The sequence below is a fragment of the Physeter macrocephalus genome, chromosome 2 (genome assembly GCF_002837175.3).
Source record: "Physeter macrocephalus isolate SW-GA chromosome 2, ASM283717v5, whole genome shotgun sequence".
NCBI classification, from domain to species: domain Eukaryota; kingdom Metazoa; phylum Chordata; class Mammalia; order Artiodactyla; family Physeteridae; genus Physeter; species Physeter macrocephalus.
The window spans coordinates 127,642,301-127,664,685 of record NC_041215.1 but is presented as its reverse complement, the minus strand read 5'-3'; the positions used below and the strand labels follow the sequence as shown (position 1 = coordinate 127,664,685).

The following is a 22,385-nucleotide window of genomic DNA, read 5'->3' as shown; positions in this document are numbered from 1 at the left end:
CTCATCTGTGCTGGAGTATTAGGTCAAACCATCCTTTCGATTAAAAATACTCCCACAATCTTACAAGAAAAGAGTATGGTTCAGAAGTTTTGGACAGTTTTTGAGTCAGATCAGTGATCGTTTTGAAACATGTCCAGATCGATCCCACAGGGCTGTGTGTGACACTCAAAAAACACCGATCAGTAAAGGTGCGTCAACAAGGAGGTAAAATGTTACCTTTCTGAGAGAAAGGACCATTTTTTCTCCCACAGCATTGCTTTATCGTCACACGAGTTGTGTGGTACATGTGCAGGTCCTTCGTCGTGGTCTTGCTGTAAGCAGCCACCTTGTTGAGCTGAAGTTATGGCAGATCGCTTTCTGCTTAAACGGATTTGTTTCTTCTTCAGTAAGAAGTTGGTGATCAGAATTTATCTCGAGCTTTTTCCAGCCACTTTCATGATATGATTTAAAAACTGCATTTGCCAGGAAACAAAGTTAGGACCCTCAAAAAAGAGAAGTGCTTTAGCTTTTTTCATGTTGATGGACACAATACTCAGGAAAAAAGCCTGGCGTTTGTGTGAGCTTGTCCATATAAACGTGCCAAGATTTTAAGACCCTTTGAGCTTGAGGCCCAAGAAAAATGTAGTGATCAGCTCCGTGGCAGGAATGGGATGGGGACACCACAAAACAAAGAGGGACAGTTGTTTTGATGAAGCCGGCTAGGTGTGGTCCTCTGATTTAATGAGGTCGAGACATTTTTTTTTTTTGCTGTCACAGCTGGATGGAGGGGGGTGCTACTGGTTCTAGTGAGTCACAGGCCACGGATGCTCTTCAGTATCTACAATGCACAGGCCGGCCCCACGTGAAAGAACCGAAAAAACTAGCCATCCTCAAACGCCAGTAGTGCCGAGGCCGAGAAACCCTGCTTTAATCCTACAGCAACTCTGCAAGGCCAGTAGGATTATTCCCAATATTTTCATTGGTCAATACAAGGAATCTGGATTTCCAAGAATTTTAAATAACCTGCTAGTATGTGGAAGAGGCAGGAACCACCTCCTGGTATTTGGTCTCGGCCCCTGCGTTTGCCCCATGATCAATGAGAAGAGGATTACACTCAGGTTCAAACGCCAGTTTTAGCCCTAACTTTTGGGAGCCCTAGTGGCGGCTTGAATCTGCCCAAGCCTGGCAGTTTCCTCTGCCCCGTTTTCTCATATTTACCTGCTTGATGCTTTGTCTTCTGTGTCCTTGGGCCGTAAAACCATCGTAAGCATTTGCACGTGTAGAGGATGCCCTGTCTCTCCCATCACACAGTCTTCAGCGCCGTGGGTCAGGAGGGCTCATGGGGGTGGGCTGCGCCCCGCCCCGCTGTCTGCGTCCCTGCTTCTGGGTGGTCAGGGAGAGCTGTGTGCTGAGCACTGCCAACCTCTGCCCTTCCTGGCACAGGTGGGTCCTCTGTGACGGCACAAGTTGCTGGTGATGTTTTCCAGCTAGGAATTTGGGAGCTTGGCTTGTGCATACCCGGCAGGTGGTTTGCAGGCGACCAGCCGGCTTGCACATTTATCTCCCGAGCCGCAGTGACAGCTCAAGGTGCACTATAAGGATAGGAACGTACCGAATTCCGAGGGTTGAGGCTCTTCCCGAGGCGGCGTAGCCCGTGAGTGGAACAGCCAGGCCTTCCTAAGAAGGAAATGATTCCTCTCGTATGGTTGAATGGCTGAGTGAGTGGTTTGTTCAGCCCCACATCAAAACTGCTGTGTCTACAGCGAGGGTTGGGTGCCAGGCTGGGTGAGGGTTTCAACTGGAGCTGGAAGCTGGGGTTTGAGGTGGAGCTGGGATGCGTCAAAGGGCAGGAGCCAAGGGGGGCTCCTTCATCTCACCGCTGTACTGCTGGAGGCTCACAGCCCAGCCTCAACACGTGTTCTCATCAGTGACCACTGTTACCTCCCGTTGGACCGTCTCCTGCTGCATCAGCTGGGCCACTCACTCTCCCTTGAACATAATCTAAATATTCCCACTCCTCTACCTTTTTATTTTTTTAAAAGAACAATTGTAGTAGTTTTTATTGTAATATTCATATATGCTTATTATAGACCATTTAGATAATACTGGAAAACTAGAAGGCAAAAAATAAATCATCCATGGATTCACTACCAGGGAGCAATCACTCAATATTTATTAATTTTTTGACATACCACCTCTACCCTTTTCTGGAAAGCCTTCCCACTTCCACTTGACCTCCATCTTTCCTGCCCTCCTCAAAGGAGCTCAGAAGAGACGCTGCCCCCATAAGGCCTCCTGCCTGTCCCAGCCGGTGTGGATGGGTCCCCCCGTGTGAACCTGCTTCCTTCCCTTCTGTGATGCTTCTTGTACCCTGACCTGGAGCTCTGCTTGGGTTCGAGTGTGGATATGCCTGACCCTCTTGATTAGATTGTCAACCCATGCTCCTTAAAGGGGGCTGTGTGGACATGTGCGAAATGTTTATGCTGGCTCCCGGCCCATCGTGGATGCTCTAGACATAGAAGTTGCCTACGTTTGTTGGTCCTCTTTGAGAGTTGGGGGTCATGTTTTGGTATTTCTTTGAGATGATCACAGTAGATGGCACCTGATAGGTAGTTAATGCACATAAATCAATCCCTTAAAATTCAGAGTTCAGCCTGGACAGGATTTGAGAGCCTGAGCTGGTGGCCACATGCAGCAATGTATGTGGGGACACCCGCCAAGGCCAAGGGAAACGGGAACGGAATTAGTGGGAAGTCTCTCCCCCGAGTCTTCCCCCCCCCCCCACACAACATGTCAACCTGTTAGTAAGTGACCATCTCACAGAGTTCAGATTTTCTTGGAATTTCAGCTGGGGCCAGAAATAAGCACTTGGAGCCACAGAAAGGAGCATGACCGTTGCTGTACTCAGACCTTTTAAAGGTCCAGTAGCATCCTGCATTCTCAGTGTGGGGCACTGGGGATTACCCCTTTGGTCTTTAGTGGGAAGTCTCTCCCCCGAGTCTTTTCCCCCCCCCCCACACAACATGTCAACCTGTTAGTAAGTGACCATCTCACAGAGTTCAGATTTTCTTGGAATTTCAGCTGGGGCCAGAAATAAGCACTTGGAGCCACAGAAAGGAGCATGACCGTTGCTGTACTCAGACCTTTTAAAGGTCCAGTAGCATCCTGCATTCTCAGTGTGGGGCACTGGGGATTACCCCTTTGGTCTTTTTGGCTTTCAGAGCCCTCACCTGGGAAATAAGGGTTTGTACTGGAGGGCTGGTCCTGTCCCTCCCAGCCCTGACACCCTATGGTTCTGTGATGTGCGACACGACACGGCTTTTCACATATGACAGCAATTTAATGGCTTCCAGAATACTTTGTGACTCTGCCTAACGTTTACCCAAACCTCATTATGGTCCCTCTTTAAGGATATGAATGAGGTGGACTTGGGCAGGATTTTAAATTATTCTTTATCTGTTTCAAGGGAAGAATCTCTGTTTCTCTGATGGAGGTCTTCTTGTAGGGAACATTACATGTCTTCGTAGACTAGGATGGGACCTTTTATAAGTTCTGCTTTAGTAACTAGTTTGATAATAAAGACACCTTCTATACTTTTTTCCAGAATAAAATATATTTATTGTTTATTTATTTATTGTTTTCCATTCAAGGGAGTCTAGTAACTGTTAAGTCAATAGAACTTTAAAATTTGGTAGTTTTATACACAAGAAGGTCAAATGGCTTAAAACTCTTTCCTGCAATGTCATTCACTTGTCTCTCACACTCCTAAGAGCTTGCATTCCATTATAAAAATGGAATTTCCTTGGGTAGTTTTAACTGTTGTTAACATTTTTCATATCATTAAATTATTTGCACACAAAGTTCTAGAATTCAACCTCTTTATCACTCACACAGCTGCGTTCTAGTACACTGTATAACTATAGCCTGATAAATGGTTCAGAGCAATTATTTTCATGTCCCAAAGTTTGCGTAAGTCAATTATGTTATATTTTGATAGAAGCAAGTTCCAGTGACAGCGGAGAAGTTGGCAAATTTGGTCTGTCACCACCCCTTCGTGTTTTGATTCTGATTTCTTCTTTTTCTTGCTGCTGCTTTCTCCTCCAAGCACCAGCTGCCTAGCTCATTGTGTCTCTGCTGGAGAATTCTCTGATAGATGCTGACACACTCAGCTGCCTTCAGGGGACAGCAGGTGACCTGAGTGAGGGGCCCTGGGAAGGGGCCTCGGCCTTGGGGACCATATGAGGAGCTGAGCAGTGCGCTTGTCATGTGAAGGCATCAGAGTTCAGAATTAAAAAAACAAACAAACATAGTGCCTAACAATTAAACAAATTTCCTGGTAGAATTCAACCCGCCACTTGCCAGCTTGTAACTGGTTTAGCTTGTTAAAGTGTTCTCCTTGTCATGAATATTAAGCTTAAATTTTGAAGAATGGAAAACTTGCAGAAGTTAAATGAATGAATCTTTTTGACTATCATTTTATATTATTTGTCCTATTAGCTGTCACTAATAGCTGATATCTATACAGAGGAATAACTCCAACTAATTAACATGGCTTTCAGCATGCTTGACAATCTCTCTCTTTAGATCCAGCATTTGTGCTTGAAAAAGGAGAGAAAACAAGCTCATATTTGCCTGCTACTTTTATTAAAAAATTTGCCAGTGTTATTTACCAAAACAGGCCAAGTGTACAAAACCTCACTGAGGAATCCTAGTTGCAGAGGGGGTCTGAAGGTAGATTTTGGCATCTCTGCCCCAGTCAGTCACCTCATTAAACGGGCAGTGATTTGCAGCCTGAACCCTTGGTCTCCCATGTGGAGTTCAATCCCCTAGCAACGATGATTGCTGAGCTCTGCGACCCAGTGTGAACCGTGGCCAGGCGGGCGCAGAGCTCAGCAAATGTGGGGCTAGGCTGAACTTGAGAGGATCAAGGTCATTACCAAAGTGGAGTCAGCCTTTGTTGTTGGTGAGAAATGAGATGCGTCTCAAAGCAGGGCATATTCCACATTGGAACACAGGGAGCGGTGTTTGTGATTCTGAGAATTCCTCTCTAGTGCAAAGGTAGCATCTGACTAAATTAGTTAAGATGCTGAATTACGAAGTTTTTAGGAAAGAACAGTGTATTTCTCCTTTCAAATACCATTTTCAATAAGCTGCCAAGAAATCCACAGGGAAACAGCTATGTCTCCAAGGTGCTCTTTTTTCACTCCTCTGTCGTACATACATGAACTTGCAGTTCACTCAGCAAATAAACATTCATTCATTCCATTCATTCAGCAAACAGCCATCGAGTATTCACCATGTGCCAGGCATCTGACGAGGCTGTGAGGCCTCGGGGATAAAGAGGACAGTCCCTGTGGCCTGGAGCTCGGTTTCCAGCAGGAGAGACAGATTCACCTCCCAGCCATTATTTCTGGGTCCCTGATGAGTGCCAGGCGTGGGGTGGTCTAGGTGCTTGGGATGCATCAGGGAAAAGAACAGACGAAGATCCTTGTGCCTTCCCCAGGTGGATATTTGGTGCCCTACCTTGATTTTGCACTGGAGCCTGTGTGTGTGGTAGCCAGTGCCGGGGAAGCTTGGACCTGGTGGAACCGGCGGTCACCTAGCAGTGGCCTGGTGGAAGCATGGTGTGTTCATTCCTAGGGCTGCTGTAATAATGACCACATATCTGGTGGCTTAAGACAACAGAAATTTACTTTCTCACAAGTTCCAGAGGCCAGAAGTCCACCAGCAGGGTGTCACCATTGCCATACGCTCTCCGTTGGCTTGTGGCTGCATCACTCTAATCTCTGCTTCCATCTTCACATCATCTTCTCCTCTGTGTGTCTGTTTCAAATCTTCCTCCATGTCCCTCTTATAAGGATACATATAATGGCATTTATACCTAGATAACGCAGGACAAAATCCTCATCTCAAAATCCTTAACTTTATCACATCGTTTGCCACCTAAGGTGATATCCACGGGTTCTGGGGTTAGGGCGTGGACATATCTTTTTGTGGCCACCCTTCAAACCACTGCAAGTGTTTGGGCGGCGAGAACAGCCCCTACTGAGGCCCTGAATTGAGAAGGAGACGGGGTGGTATGTTTGGTGGACCAAAAGGTGACCGGAAAGGTTTGATCCTGCAGGTGAGGGAGCAAGTGGTAAGGGATGCAGTTGAAAAAGCAGAGATACAGTTTATCCTGAAGAACAAGCAGAGGATTTGAAAGATTTTAGAAAGAGTAGAAACAGGTTGAATTTACGTTGTAAGAAGATCGTTCTGGCTGCTCTTGGGAGAATACAGTGATGGCGGTGCGGGCTGGGAGAAACGTTAGGAAAAGCGTCAGGAGGCCACTGTAGCTGCCTTGGTAGGAGGTCACAGTGCCTTAGCGAGGGCGTGAGCGTGGGCGTGGGGGGAGAGGGTGGGTGTCGGAATGTTTGGGAGGCAGACTTGTCAGGAGGAGAAGGAGGCTCCATGCGGGGTGGTTGGGGGTACGCGGTTAGAGGCGCCCAGGACGCCCAGGGGCGGTGAGAGCAGCGGTGTGGCTGGCGGCCTCTGGCCGAGGAGCACGTTTTGGGGGATGATCCTGAGTCCAGCTTTGCATGTGGATGTGCGGCCGGGGCTCCTGAAGGGCGTCCGGGTGGGTGAGGGAAACAGAGGGAGTGCCCAGAGTTGGATGTCATTGACCCCACAGAGATGGACAAGTTTGCCCAAGAGAAAGCGAGAAGAGGGCAGGGCAGCCCAGTGGAGTTGCAGGGGCAGTCCCCCCCCCCGCCCCAGCCCGCCTGCCCCCAGAGGAAGGGGAGCCGGCACGGGAGACACAGGCAGGAGAAAAGCATGGGCAGGGCCAGGGGCAGGGACACCAGGAGAACAGAGCAAAGAAGGGGGAAGGAGAGACGCCTGCGTTCAAGCTTCTCAGCCGCCGACCAGGAGCTCTCAGCGCTGCCTGTTCCGTTCCCACAGCAGGTGTGCGATGCTGGGCTGATGTTACGCCGTTTCTAAAAATGGGAAAACCACTCTTCCATGACCTGGCTCAAGGGGTGACCTTCTTTTTTTAAATTGAAATATGGTTGATTTACAATGTTTCAGGTGTACAGCAAAGTGATTCCGTTTTATACACACACACACACACACACACACACACATTCTTTTTAAGGTTATCTTCCATTTTAGACGATTACAAGATACTGAATATAGTTCCCTGTGCTATAAAGTAGGTGGGGGACCTTATTTATTGTCCGGTGGCAAAGCCTTGTCTTCTAGTTCTCAGTGCAGTGGTTTTTTCCCACTGCACCAAGCTGCCTCTTCAGAAAACAGCTGATCTTTTTCTTATATTTTGTATCTATATCATAGGAGGTGATGGATGTTCACTACACTTATTGTGATAGTCATTTCGTGATGTGAGTTAAATCATTATGCTGTACATCTGTTTTATCTTTTTGTTTGTTTGTTTGCTGCACCGTGTGGCTTGCAGGATCTTAGTTCCCCGACCGGGGAGTGAACCTGGAACTCAGGAATTCCCACGGTTTTATTGAGATATAATTGATACAGCACTGTATAAGTTTAAGATGTACAGCATAGGGAATTCCCTGGTGATCCAGTGGTTAGGGCTCCACGCTTTCACTTCTGAGGGTCGGTTCAATCCCTGGTCGGGGAATTAAAATCCCACAAGCCGTGTGGCACAGCCAAAAAAGAAACAAAAAAAGAACCTGGAAGAAAAAAAAGATATGGAAAATATAGTTTATTAATCGAATAAAAAGACATTCATAAGTGAGTTTTACCTGACTGGTTTGGAGGACCACATTATGGTCCTGCTTATGTTTATGAAAAAAAATAGTATTCATTTTACATCCCTTAAAAAAAAACAAACCACACAGCTGAAAATCCTGAGTCAGCGTTACTACAGGCTAAACTGAAAAATTTATGCCCTCGTTGAGTGAGGTGAACTTAAGGTACAAGAAAATACTCTGCCATTGCAGTCCGGTCTCCTTGGACTGTCTACTCTTCGAGTAACATCTTTTTGTTATTTATTTTATGATCCTTCTAGATCTCCAACAGTCCTTACATCTGTGATAGAGGAGGACCCTGGAGGCACCAGCTCTTTAGCGGCGCATTGAGTCCCGTTTGAGGGTTTAAGTGATGTTATAGTGCCACCTAGGGGCTGAATGGTTGAATTACAGTCAAGTGTTACAAAGGCAGAGGGGTGCTGCCTAAGTCTTCTTTGTCGATTTTAGTAATAAAAGGCCACGAGTATATGTTTAGAATTTATACTGTGTAAGGCAGTAGCCAAGGTGCTGAGGTGGTAATAAAAATTTACACGGATTCCTGGCCTCAAAAATCTTACTGGACGACATCACCCCAAGCAGATATTAAAGTAACATGCACAAAACAATAATGAAAAATAGGTGCTGAGCCTATTTAGGTATTATGTTAATTGTCTGAGGGTGGACATGAGAGTTTGTACCAGAGTGAGGACTAGGGTGAAAAGGGAAGCGTGTATGACTCTGCTTCCCCAGGTGGTAGCCAAGTGGCCTTGGGTCACTTGCTTCATCTCTCTGAGCCTCAGCTTCCTCATTTCAGAATGAAAAAGTAGATGCAGGATGACTTTTTGCTTTAAGGATGTAAGGATTCCATGAGAAGAATGCACAGTGCTGCGTCAGCGCCCAGAATGGAGTAAGTGCTCAGTGAAGGGTACGCTAACGTCATTGCTGTCACCATAGTTTTGGTTGGAGGAAGGTTGAATTTGAGCTACAGATGGACAAAGGCTGCTATTGCCTCAGGCAAACAGAAGGCGCAAGTGTAATTGGAGCAGAGGGTGTAGGTGTGGACACACAGGGACTAGGGTTGGCTGGGGTGGAGGAAGGTAGACTGTGCTCATTGCACATGTTGATGGAAGCAATAACACAGCAAAGGGAAGACTGAAGGTCAGTTGACAGTTACATGTGGAAACGGGGAGGAGACTGGAGTTAGAGAAGCTGGGGAGCCTGGTGCTTGTGTCCCCCACCTGAGATGACCAGACCACGACCCAGGGTCTCCACGGTGGGATGAAAGAAAGACAGACACCTGAGATTTAATTCAAAGAAAGATGTGATAGGCTTGGTCTTGGGGCGGAATGGAGAAGGAGGGAATGGGGGATCACCAAAGCTGACAGCTGCGTGGGAAGTTTAAATGATGGAAGGAACCAAGTTGCCGTCTGCTGAGTCAGGGAAGAAAAAGGCAGGGAAACTAGTCTGGGATGATGAGCTCGCCTCTGATATGATGAGTGTAAATTTACAGGGAAGAAGATTCAAGGAAGTTTCTAGAAAACAGAGTTAGAGAGAGGATGGGACTAGAAAATTAGATTTGAGAAGCACAGAAATGGAGGTCTTTAACTCATTTGATGAATACTGTTGTTTCCCCCCCCCAAAAAAAAAAACTTCATAAGAGAAAATAAAATACATCAAGATAAAATTTTTAAAATGTTTACAAATAAGATAAGGCAGGAAGCAGTTGAAATGTCATGGGAGGCAGAGCGTGAATGTGGTTTAGTGCAGGGACCCTCCATGGTGCCAGGATGACGCCGTGGAAGGAGGTGAGGTTTGGAAAGAAACTGACTGATCCAGGTATGAACTCAAGCTCACTAGGCACCTCAGTTTGAGTAAGCTATACCCCCCTAGGCTTTCCTCATTTCTACAGGGATAAAAATCTCAGTGTTGCTGGTTGGATTAAGTGAGGAAAGGTATGGACACTGGGAGGTGCATAACCAAGCTTAAAAAGGAAGTACCTTCCCCTTCCTGCGACACTTTTGATGATCAATGTCATGATCTTATTGACCAAGGGTAATTTGGAAATTTATGTGTAACTAGTATAATAAAAGCATCTTTCTTACTCATTTGTTTGTTCATTCATTCATTCATTCATTTATACTTCCTTGCACTGATTCTCTGTTTAAAAAAGAGGAAGAAGTAGTTGCACAAAAAGTGTGTTTGTACATGCATTTGTCATTGTATATCTGTAGCTATTTCTCCCAATCCTCATACTGCTAAAATGACGAAGGATTTCTTAGATTTTTGTCATTCCCCATAGGGTTTGGGCCCTGGAGGCAAGCAGATCAGTGGTAGCCCAAAAGGCTGTTTATGGAGATTTGGGTTTTAAAAATGTACATATCCTCTTATCTGTTGGTCTCATCTACCAAGTGTTGTGAAATAAAAATAGTTTGATCTTAGCCCAGCTCAAGAAACGTGCCTGACACAGATGATTAACAAGGGAGAATCCTAAAGGAATGTTCTGGCTTCAGAGAGCCAGGCAGGTGTAGGATTCCGTGTCCACTCCGATTGCCTTCATCCTTTATTTGTACAGCTGGCCCGAGAGCCCAGTGCGCCTGTAGCCACAGTGGGAGGCGCGTATAACAGGTCTGATGACACGGTGTCAGCCCGACCTTTGGGTAGAAGACGATGGCCTGGTGGCTTCCCACGGCATGCCAGAGCTTCCTCAGCTGTCAAGCCGATTGTCATTTCTGGATTTAGTGAATCCGTTTTCTGACTTCGCTGTCTCTCATGGAAAGTCGGAAACCACAGGGGCAATTCCATGCAAAAAAAAAAAAGAAATTCAGAGAACCCACATCTGGAAGCCAGCCATTCCCCTGGGCATTTTTTCTTTTTGCTACAGTGACTTCAGTGCAGGGGTCCCTTGCCTATCGTGGGTGGAGGGTGCGTGGGCAGGAGTGGACTGTTTCTTTAAAATTTTTTATTTTAAAGATGCAGAATTCCTGTGATTATTTAATGATTCTGTAGTTATAGAAATGTCTTTTCTGGGCTTGTTATTTATGCCCCTTCATCCTGAAGTTAGTTCTGGTGTAGTCTGATAAATTAGTAAGCTCAACTATTTACTTTTAAACATCGTCTTTTTTTCTTTTACTGACTCCTTCTTTTACATGAAATAACTGAATGAAAGTGGAATTGTTCTCTCCATCACTGTGGATAAATTATTTACTCACATTGGGTGAACTAACAATGACTATTTCAAAGATTGGTGTTTGGGAAGTTTTTGTGAACAGCTTTCTGACAGATTTAATACTGTTATACAAGGTTTAGAGTATTTTTTACATTTATCCTATAATAAAATACCTATTAAGAGGAAAAAACAGCAGTGCATAGAAAACAAACCACAAAGTCTGCCCCGTAAAAAAGTAGGCATTTAGTGCTTTCTGTTAGTTTTTTCACTTTTCAAGGTAGGGGTTGTGTTTGCCATTTAGCATGGTTGAAAAGAAGATGGAGGACACCTGTGTAATATCCAACAACAACAGACACCAGACATTACTGTGTTCAAGGCCACAGCTCTGCTCGCCCCAGCGTGGAATCATCTCAGATCTGCATAGCTGTTCTCAGCCAGACTTCCAGGGATGTCAGTTTAGAGACAGGAGAAAGCAGATCCTTTTCCTCCTTTACATCCTTCCTTTGGGTTGGGTGGGTGGGTCTGACCGAATTTTTTTATTACGTACTCATTGTTCTCTGCCTGTCTTAACATCGTGGCCTTGGGCATCTAGACTCTGTCTTCCAGGAGCTCACTGTCCGGTGGATGTAGGCCTGGGAACTTACAGACAAAGAGGTGATCACAGGAGCCAGTGAGAAGTGTTATTATAGAGGCGGCTTGGAGAGGCATCTAATTCTGAAGGGTTTGGGGCCAGGGCAGGAGATGAGTGGAGTCTTTCCGGGGGTGGGGGGGAGGCGGGGATTGAGAGATGACATGGAGGGCAAGGGAGGGCCACTTCAGGGACAAGACACCGAAGTCTGTGAAAGAACAGAGCTTGTTGAGAAACAGCAAGGATGTCAGTGTGACGATCAGGGCTGGGGGAGGAGGGGGAGGAGAGGGAGGAAGAATTTAATAATGCAGATTACCGTCCCTCGTTGTACTTCTGTTTGTGAGTGTTTTAGATGGCACTTTCTCAAACCAGGACACATTTCTACGTTGAATGGAGTTTTATCATTCTTGCCACTGTGCTGAATATTTCCACTCCTTTTTGTTTTCTCCCCAAAGTTCCATTAGCTCCCTGGATCCGGCATCGCGTGTCTAAAATGAAATACATTAAAGAGAATTATAGCCGGTGAATTGGCTGTCCTCTCTGTTACCCTTTATGTTCAAACATGCATTTTGTTGTTTTTAAATAATACGTTATTGTGAAGTACAGCATTCACAAAAGATAATTTAGGAGTTTTGTGTAAATTATATGTAAGACACAAAAATAATTTCCAAACTTAATGAAAAAGCAGTTATTTCCTGAGCCTTTAATTTAGGGAAAATGGGAGCTTTTAACTTATGGTAATTAATCTAAACCAAGTAAGATTAATTAAAACAGGTAGAGAAGGTCAGCTGAATTCATTATTTATTCTTACTTCTAGATTGTAGTTTAAAAATTGTATAATACCTAGAGAAAAGTAATATGCCCTCGAAGTGCCCCCAGAAGGTTTGTGCCCATAGAATTAGATTTTATATATTATTGTTGTCTTTTCTGTAACACATATTTATACATTTAAGCTTCCTTGAAAATGCTGAGCTTTTAGTATTTTTATGGATACTCAAGAAATAGTAGCTATTATAATGATGATGAAAAAAGCATGAAGAGAAGGGAAAGTACAAACAAAATATGATTTTGATTTATAAAATTTAGGCAGATGTTAAAGTTTGTCAGTAATGTTAGTAAGGTCAATGACTTAATGATGAAAAGAAATCGTAATTAACCTTTATTATAAAAGTCACATTTGCTGACGGTAAGATGCTCACAAAACAGACTTTATCGTTGCCCTGGTTTGCATTTCTCACTCTTGAGATGTGGTAACGTGCCATTTCTTGTATATCCGTCTAGAAATGTTCGTTTATAAGCACATATTTTAAGAAAATGTACGGCCATTTGTTTCTCTACCGGTGGGATCATATGATGCACGGCTTTTGTTTCCCACTTAACAATGAGCTATTTATAATAACAATCATGTATAATAACAATAGTTAGCATTATTGTGCGGGCACTGTGCTAAACACTTGACATGCATTGTTCTTTTTATGTCCACAAGCCACCAACAGATAAAGAAGCGGAGGAACAGAGGGGTTAAGAAACACGCCCAAGGTCACACAGCTAGTAAGTGTGGGCCTGGGCTTCACACAGACTGCAGAGCCTGGAACTCAGGCACTCTGTTTCTTCCTCATGAGCATCACAAGCCTGTTCTGTATCCGTCCAGAGAGACCTACTTCGTCCTTTAGTGTCTGGGCCCTGTGCATTTCCCTGGGGCCTGTTACTTCAGTGCTCCTGTTTTGCGGGGAGTTAAGGGGGGTCTCCAGCTGTCAGTCTCTTCATCTCTTTGTCTGTGGGCTTTCTCAAAGCCCCGGGCGCAGACACTTGCACCATCAGCGGCCGTCCACCAGTGAGGTAAACACCTTGACTCCCTCACCCCGGGCCGGATAACTCTGAGGTGTGTATTCTACCTTGACACCCAAGAGTTTCCGCTCTGGGTTAAGCTCCAGTAACCCCCGGTGGTAACGGGCTTGATACCCCAGCCTTATGGGCTGCCTTTCCTTCTCTGTGTCACCTCCCTGCTCCTTCACCCCGTCTCCTTCTCACCATGTCTCCTTTATTCTCAAATAAACCGTTTGCATTGATGCCTTGTCCTACATTTGCTTCTGGGGCACCCAGACTAAGACAGCCTGTGCGGTATTTCATTGTATGAAGATACCATAATTTATTCAGTCGGTCTCATTTGGGATTTTTACGGGATTTCCAGTTTTTCTTGATATCACCAAAGATGATGTGGTGAATATTCTTGCATTATTGTCCTTAGACCAGGACAAGCAGGGCTCCTGACCCCAGGCCCCGCCTCAGGCAGGGCCCCGCCCACCTCCCTCCTGTGTCTGGGCCTGACCGAGGCCAGCAGCACTGTCCAAGGTGGCATCCCAACTGGGGACAAGGACCGATGGGTCCCAGCATCTGTTTCTTCCCTTCAAGGTTGTCAAAACTCAAGACAGTTTAGGTGGTACAAACAAATTTTATTTAACACCTCGTGAAGTGGGCAGCCTCTGTTCCCGAGGATCCGGAGAACTGCAAAATGGGGAGAAGTCAAGAAGCCTTTATAGGATAAAGAATAAGGAACAAGGAAGAGAAAAATAGAAATGAATAAGGAGCAAGGAAGTACGCGTAGAGCCCAAAGTTGGCTTGGCGTCTGGCAGTTAGCTGACTGGATAGATTCCATTTCTGGTCATGCGGAGCATTTACAGGGGCACAGAAGTTACATAAGTTTTGCTGAAGTGGCACCCAGGCAGCAGCGGCGCCATCTTGGGCTTAAAAGTAGTTTCAACAGGACGCTCTTTGACCCTTAATCCAGTGGGAGTTGACCACATGAGGAGCTCTGGGGTTCATGCTCTTGGGCTGGGCTGGGGCCCCATGGTCGGGCCCTGGTATCAAGAGGGTGGCCGCCTAATAGGACAGTCTCACTTGCCCGCTTGTGGGATTTTGTTCTTCGTTCATGGAATTCCTGAGATTGGGTCACCAGAATGACACTGATACACTGATTTCAGGTGACTCAAATTTTTATGTAGGCGGGACTCTCCAAAACATATTTTTCCCTGGGCCCCGTACACCCAAAAGGATAGCCCTACATTCTTATATAGGGTCCTGGGCACGGTTAGAATTGAGCGCTAAGGTTGAAATTGCCCAGAGGTTTAAAAGTTCTAAGCAGATATCTCCTGAAATCCACTCAGCTTTTCTCTCCACATATCAAGACTTACTTGCTCTTTGAATGCAGTCATCCATGTTGTTTGGGTCGGGAAAGGGGATATTAAATGATTTTTTCTTAAATCTTTGGAAGATTTTTAAAAAGCATAAAACAATTGCAGGTGACAGCCTGACTTCAGATGAATACAGAGTGTTTTCAAACTGTAGTGAAATAAAGCATGGATTTTGACATGTGTTAGACCGCACAGCTGGACGCATTAGCCACCACAGGGCATGGTGTCAAGTGACCAGATCACCCTTCATCGGTGAAAGCCTTGTTATAAACGTCTCATTATAAAGCTTCTCTTTACCTAATCTAAGAGTATTATCTTAAGAATGCAAAACGAGTTATTTAAAAAAACATGAATCTAGGATACTTTCTGCTCACATCAAATTATAGACAGATTGAATGCTGAGGCTAGAAGTATCATTTAGAAACCCTGATTTTAGATTCTTAAATTCATTTGAAGAGCCTCATTGTTCCCATGAGTTGATTATTTCATAAAAAGTAAACAAGTTTGAATGTGTAAAATCAATCTGTATGTCATAAAGATTACATTTGATAGAAGAGCTTTTTGCAACATTCAAAGATCACTTTCCCGATCATACAGGGCCCTTGTAGAGTGTGTCTGGAGCGGATGGATGGTCAGGCTGGACCACTAAGCGGGGGGGCATAGTCACTGCCACATCTATCCCTCATTCATTCATTCATTCCTGAGCCAAGGGCCACGGTAGGTGGTAGTTGGAAGACTTAACTGGTGAGCAGATATCCCTGCCCTCATGGTACCAGCGTCTAGTCGGAGAGCAGACAACAAACTGATGGGCAAATACATAATTTAAAAAATGTGAAATGCTAAGATTCTAAGAAGGAAGTGCACAGGATACCCTGATGGAGACTAATGGGGGTGAGGATGAATTGGAGATCCTGCTGCCCTGGTGGCAGTTTAGGAGAGATCCACGTTATGCACAGATCTAGAGAAAGAGCCATCCAGAGAGAATGCTCGCATCGAGGCCCGAAGACAGAAAAGAGCAGCGTGCGTGGCTGGGACTTAGTGAGTGTGGGGTGGGCACAGCATGGGGTGCAAGGGAATCTGGGGCCACACCCTATAAGGCCTGGCAGGTGAGGAGCACGAGGTTTATTCTACATGTAGTGGGAAGACAAGGAAGGTTTAAACAGCAGGGCCATGCCATGATGTGATTTCTGGTTTTTTTGTTTTTTTAATACATTTATTTATTTTTGGCTGCATTGGGTCTTAGCTGCTGCACGCGGGCTTTCTCTAGTTGCATTGCTGTGCGTGGGCTTCTCATTGCGGTGGCCTCTCCTGTTGTAGAGCACCGGCTCCAGGCATGCGGGCTCAGTAGTTGTGGCTCACGGGCCCAGTTGCTCCGCAGCATGTGGGATCCTCCCGGACCAGGGCTCGAATCTGTGTCCCCTGCATCGGCAGGCAGACTCTCAACCACTGCGCCACCAGGGAAGTCCCTCTGATATCTGTTTTAATGTCACTTGAAGAGAGGCAGGGAGGAGGGTTAGAGGATGCTGGAAAGCCATTTGGGAGCCTGGAACACTGTTCTCACTGATTCTGACCTGCAGGGTCACAGCAAGGCAGACAGTGAGGTGGGTGAGTTTCAGACCCGTTTCGGGAGTGAAATGCTAGGAAATGATCATGGGTTAAATGTAGGTGTGGCAGAAAGAGGAATATCCAGCATGAATTCCAGGATTCTGGGGCTGGATTCTGGGTCGATAGGGACGGTGGATGGAGAATCAAATTTGGGGGTAAAATCAAAAGTTCCATTTTGGATTTTTTTTAAGCTGAGGGTACCATTGTATTCAAGGAGATGTCAAAGAGGCAGCTAGATATGATCATCCGGAAGTTAGAGAAACTGATGCTGAGACATACCAACCTTCCTACTTCTAGAAAGAGCTGTGAGACTCCCTGTCATAACTGAACATTCATTCACTGCATCAGTGCATCTAAATGCAACGGAGAACAGGCTTAAAGGGAGCAAGGGGTTCCTCATCTTTGTCCCAGAGATGTTCCCACTGTGGGTTTAGGGGGAGAACTGAGTTCCTGAAACTTCTTTGCCTAAAATAAAAGGTGATGTTTTCATTCATGGAAAGAAAGTTGGATTGCATAAAAATAATGTGACATGGAGAGCCTGATTCCAAATTATGGATAAGAAATGAGATAAAAGCAGCTAAAAAAAGAAATGTTTCCCCCTAAAAGGGCAGACAAATTATCAGCCATTTGAAGTAAATAAAAGATCTGGCAGTTTTTCCTCACTCTTAACTTGTGTCACTTACATAATGTTAATGAGACTTTGATTTTTAAAAATTACTTACTTCACTAAACAGCTCAAGATTTATAAATTTGAATGACAGAATGAAAATAGTAAGAGAATTATAATCAGTTTATAGATGTGTGTACATGCAGTAATTCAGATTTATTGTACAGCTTTGATTCAGATTGAAAAAGGCAACATTTTCTTTTTTTATAATTAATTGATCGTTTGTGCTTCTATTATTAGAGTTTGCTCCATCTTTAATTTTCCAGGCTTCTGTAAACCCAAGTCACCATATTTTTTTGTTAGAAAACATTACTTAAGAATCATCCATCCCCCTGCCTTTTTAATCTTGCTTCTTAGGGTCAACCAGGACCACCAGGGCCACAGGGTCCTATTGGACCCCTGGGGCCACCAGGACCCATTGGAATTCCAGGAGAGAAAGGGATGAGAGGTGACAGTGGTCTTCCTGGGGCAGCAGGTGAAAAGGGTGATAAGGTAAGCCTCTTCTTAAGTGAAAGATTCATATTAAACACTCACCAGAATTTCTATGCCAGATTTTTTAATAATCACGAGTAGTACCTATGTGAGCCTTAGAAAAATCAAGTCTAAACTCCTCTTCAATATTCAGTCCTCATTTCTAACCCCTTTCCAGAGGAGCATGCCTTTCTGGACCTTTTCTAGGCACTTAAATACATGAGTTTACCCAGTGAGGAGTGGTTTTCTTTATGGCTTTTTAAAACAACCTAACTGATACTATATGTATCATGTAGAGCCTTTTTTTTTTACTCAGCCATATGGCTTGGAGATCATTCCATACCAATTTATGTAGATTGAATTTACTTCTTTAAAAACACTCTATGGGGCGTCCCTGGTGGCGCAGTGGTTGGGAGTCCGCCTGCCGATGCAGGGGAACCGGGTTCGTGCCCCGGTCCGGGAAGATCCCTCATGCCGCGGAGCGGCTGGGCACGTGAGCCGTGGCCGCTGAGCCTGCGCGTCCGGAGCCTGTGCTCCGCAACGGGAGAGACCGCAGCAGAGGGAGGCCCGCATACCACAAAAAAAACAACAACAACAACAAAAAAAAAACACTCTATGATATGCCATAATATGGATAAAACTATAGTTTATTCTCTGTTGATGAGAATTTGAGATCCTAGTCCAACTTCGGGTAGTGCAAGTGTGCAAAAACAGTCCTGTAAATTACCTGTGTTTACATTTAAGAGTTTGTTTCTCTAGGGTAAGTAGAGTCTGAGAAGTTGAATTTCCGGTTATAGGGTATTGAATGCATTCTTTGAACTAATATTGCCACGTTGGCTTCCTAAGTACAAAGAGAAAAGCACAAATGGTGGATTTCCAAATATTGGCATTTGAGCTCCTTAACGTAAAAATAGATGACAATGACTGATAAGGTTTTTTTTAAAAAAACAAGTTATTAATTATTAATGTTTTTAAGTAAATTAACCTGTTAATCAATAATTTAGTAGCTTTTATATCTTCGTTTTATTTTCTGGGATTTTAGGGTCCAACCGGTGTTCCTGGATTCCCAGGTTTGGATGGGATACCTGTAAGTATCCTTAAATTTTCTCCATTTTTTTTAAAGAAGGGAGAGACACTCATCAAAGCCCTTAAAATCACATGTTTTTAATATATATAAAATATATTTATATGATATATATTATATATCATATATATGGCAAACGCTTCTTTATTTTCTTATTTTAGTAAATGGAAGGGTGCTTGCATTTCAATTTTGTGTAATAACTCTGAGACCAAAACATTTTACTTGAAGAACAAGGTTTTCAAAAAGATTGGAGAAAAGCATTCCAAAATATGAGCTAGTATACTTGTCAGGTCAAGTACAATGTTCTGGAAATAAATTTATACTCCTTATAAAAGTTTTTATTTGCTGGTGAGTCCTAATGGTGGGAGTGGGCTTAAACCTCTCATTGCTGATATGAAAACTACAGGCAAGAAAGAAAGAAAAGATATTTGGCAGGGTTTATAATTCATTAGAGTCTTTTTAAGGATTTCAAGGAAGATTTCCTTCCTAATCTCTGAAAATACTCCAGACTAAATTAATTTAAATTGGGGTATATGAAAATAGATTTATTTATTTTTACCATGCTACATAGTTCTTGTGGGTGGGGAAGGAAGTTTCACAAAACTGAATGACATGTGAGTCACAATTGCCATAATTTGGGGACCCATATTGCAGAACCTTTTTGTTATGGTATTCTTGCGAAAATGCTTCACCTATAATTTTGTTTCTTGTAGGGGCACCCAGGGCCTCCTGGATCCAGAGGTAAATCTGGCATAGATGGCTACAATGGCTCAAGAGGTGCTCCAGGGCTTCCAGGAGAAAGAGGAGCTCTTGGCCCACAAGGCTCCCCAGTAAGACAGCCACAGTTCATCCTAGTGGGAATCTTAAGTGAAAAGGCCCTCCAGTGGGAACAGGCTGGATGTGTTCAAGAAACAGAGTTATTACAAGTGTACTGGGAGCCTGATGAACAAATGCGGGTGACTGGAGGATGAGAACAGAGAGTTGGGCAGGACTTAGAAGACACGGGGCCTTGTAGAGTATGGAAGGAAGCTGGGTTTTCTTTTCCATGCCATGAGGATGCACTGGATGGTTTTGTTTGTTTGTTTGTTTGTTTTTTTCCGGTACGCGGGCCTCTCACTGTTGTGACCTCTCCCGTTGCGAGGCATAGGCTTCGGACGCGCAGGCCCAGCAGCCATGGCTCACGGGCCCCGCCGCTCCGCGGCATGTGGGATCTTCCCGGGCCGGGACACGAACCCGTGTCCCCTGCATCGGCAGGCGGACTCTCAACCACTGCGCCACCAGGGAAGCCCTGGATGGTTTTAAGGAAGGAAGAAATATGATTTGACTGATGTTCTATGACGGTGCTCCCGGCTGCCATACAGAGAATGGATAATAGGGGAAGGGAGGCCACTTAGCAAAGCTTAGGTTGTTTATCATTCAGAGTTCACTGCAGATACATAAACCCCTCTAGGTATTTCAAGCCGAGAGGAATTTAATACCAGGAATTTGGCACTTATTATTATGGTTGGAGGATTGAAACTCCAGGGTCACTATGGGACTACTGATTTCAAGGGCTCACACTTAGCTGAGATTCAAAAGTCAGAAGCTTCTCTTGCCCCTCAACCACTGGCTGCTCTTCTGAATGTTGAGACACCAGCAAACACTCACGTTTCTAACTTCCTGCTTGGCAGCATCAGCAGTACCCGAAGAGGATGTCTTCCTCAATTCTACCTCCCAAATCTCATAAGTACATCTCCCAGGTGGAACCTACTTCACACCCAGCTGCAAAGCAGTCTGGGAAATGTAGTTTTTAGCTTTCTAGCTCCTATAATGCAAAAAGATAAATGGAAGAGATTTGGAATGGAGGTCCAGAAACAGCTGACAATATCCAACACTTAACTTCACAGCTCTTAGTTTTTTATTTTTCCTTCAAAAATTTGGACTTTTATTTAAACATAACTTCAGCAAGAACTGCCCTTTCCTCTACCACTTATATCTCCTTTCTCTCTCTTTCTTTTCCTTTTTTCTCACATAAATAAAGACTAGAGATAATTTACCCTTTCAAAGCTGATTTTCTGTGACTGTTTTTCAGCCTTTCCATTTCTTTAATTAAATATCATTTCCTGAGATTCCTTCTAAAAGGTTTTCTCATCACCACCGCAATCATCTTGCTTTCTCCTGTGAGTTTTCCTTTTGTTCCAGATCATAGTAGAAACGATCGATCTGAACACAAAACTCCAAAAAGAATTTCCATATTCACATTTTTCTTGTGGTACCAAGTAACAACCAACTCCCATTGTTAAGCTTCTCAGCCACTCTTTATTTTCAAACTCAGCCCCCTTGAAGGCTCAAGTGCAGTCTGGTGAATGCACATCTCTTAAGATCTTCAAATTGGATCATGCCCCATTCTACTGAGCATGAACATTCAGGAGAGCAGGGTTCTCGATTTTAGCTTGAACACAGCATGGAGTACTGACCACAGTACTGAAGTTTGTCATAATGATCTCTTTGCAAAGCAATTTTCTTTCCCTTGACCTGTTCTTATATGGGCACTGCTCACTTTGCACACAGTGTGAGATGTTAAGAGTGGCATGCAATCTGAAGGCACACAAAGCAGCCTTTACATCCAATGGGAAAATTACTATCGATCCATGACCTTCAAGATATTTTGTTAAAACTTCATAAATATAGAGGGAAAAAATTTTAAACTAATATTTATTTAGTACGTTGTAACCTAAAGCATTAGGAACATTGAAAATTAAAGGGTTTTCTTTCTTTGTAAAAACTTATCAAGGTAGTTTGAACTGTGCTTGCTGTCTTCTGGTCCCATAACTTAGGACGTGAAGTGAATGTCTTTTCTATTCTTTGGTGAATGTCATACTCTTCTCTAAGCTTGGACCAGCTTCCAGTGTGGTGAAATATCTCTGAGAGTTTCTTTAACGTGAAATTCTTCTGCCTGTGTCACTCCCTCTGGCACATCTTCATCCTTTTGGTCACAACCACTTCCCTCTTTTATGTTGATAAGTTTGCCTTCCTAAGTCCCTCTGGCTTGAATGACAGCAGTGACAACATTCCCACAATATCTATTCCTTCCCTAATTCCACTTACATTCTACTTGAATTTCACCTCCACTATTAGCAGTTATCATTTCCTCACTTCATTTTCATCTTTCTTGGCAATCCTCTCTTTCAAAGATTTGGTTTTATGAAACGTCCTTTGGGTTTATCACTGGGAGACAAGGGGCAGCACAGCTACAGACTTCGTTGTCTGTGTGTGAACTAACGGATGTCAGTGACCAGTCACTGATAGACTTTGAAAGGAGCGATATGATCGGTTGGTGATCATGATTCTCATGTTACTTATGTAGTGATCTGTGGACCAATGAGCCAGCAGTGATGTTTGTGCTTTATGCAGTGACTCAGTTAATGAATACACAGTGGTAACTGAAATTTGAACCAGTTGGTTGGAGGACTGGCGTGATGTAACTTATTTGTGGAATTGAAACTCACACGTATTGGGACAGTGGGAAGCAAAAATTGCTTGTGTAGGCAAATCTGATTTCTCAAGGAAAGCGTTGATGTAATTTACCACAAAACTGTTTAGCACCTCCCATTGGAAGCAAAGTCAAGCACTCTCCTAAGAGGGATTAACTTTGAAATCTGCATGGCCTTCACAGGAACTTGATACATGAAGATGGTAGAATTTTCATATGGTAACCAAGTTAAGATGTATTAAGATAGTGAGTAGGGGGCTTCCCTGGTGGCGCAGTGGTTGGGAGCCCGCCTGCCGATGCAGGGCACGCGGGTTCGCGCCCCGGTCCGGGAGGATCCCACGTGCCGCGGCGCGGCTGGGCCCGTGAGCCGTGGCCCCTGT

The 22,385-nt window shown here is 44.3% G+C and overlaps 1 protein-coding gene across 1 annotated transcript in view; it reads left to right on the top strand.

Moving 5' to 3' along the window:
• The window catches only part of COL4A4 (collagen type IV alpha 4 chain), a 156,278-nt gene that overhangs the window by 43,395 nt on the left and 90,498 nt on the right, over positions 1-22,385 (top strand). Inside the window, exons 6-8 of the mRNA XM_028482308.2 lie at positions 17,336-17,470; positions 18,492-18,536; positions 19,247-19,363. Of these exons, the coding sequence (XP_028338109.1) occupies positions 17,336-17,470; positions 18,492-18,536; positions 19,247-19,363 (297 nt within the window). The remainder of the gene's footprint in view (positions 1-17,335; positions 17,471-18,491; positions 18,537-19,246; positions 19,364-22,385) is intronic.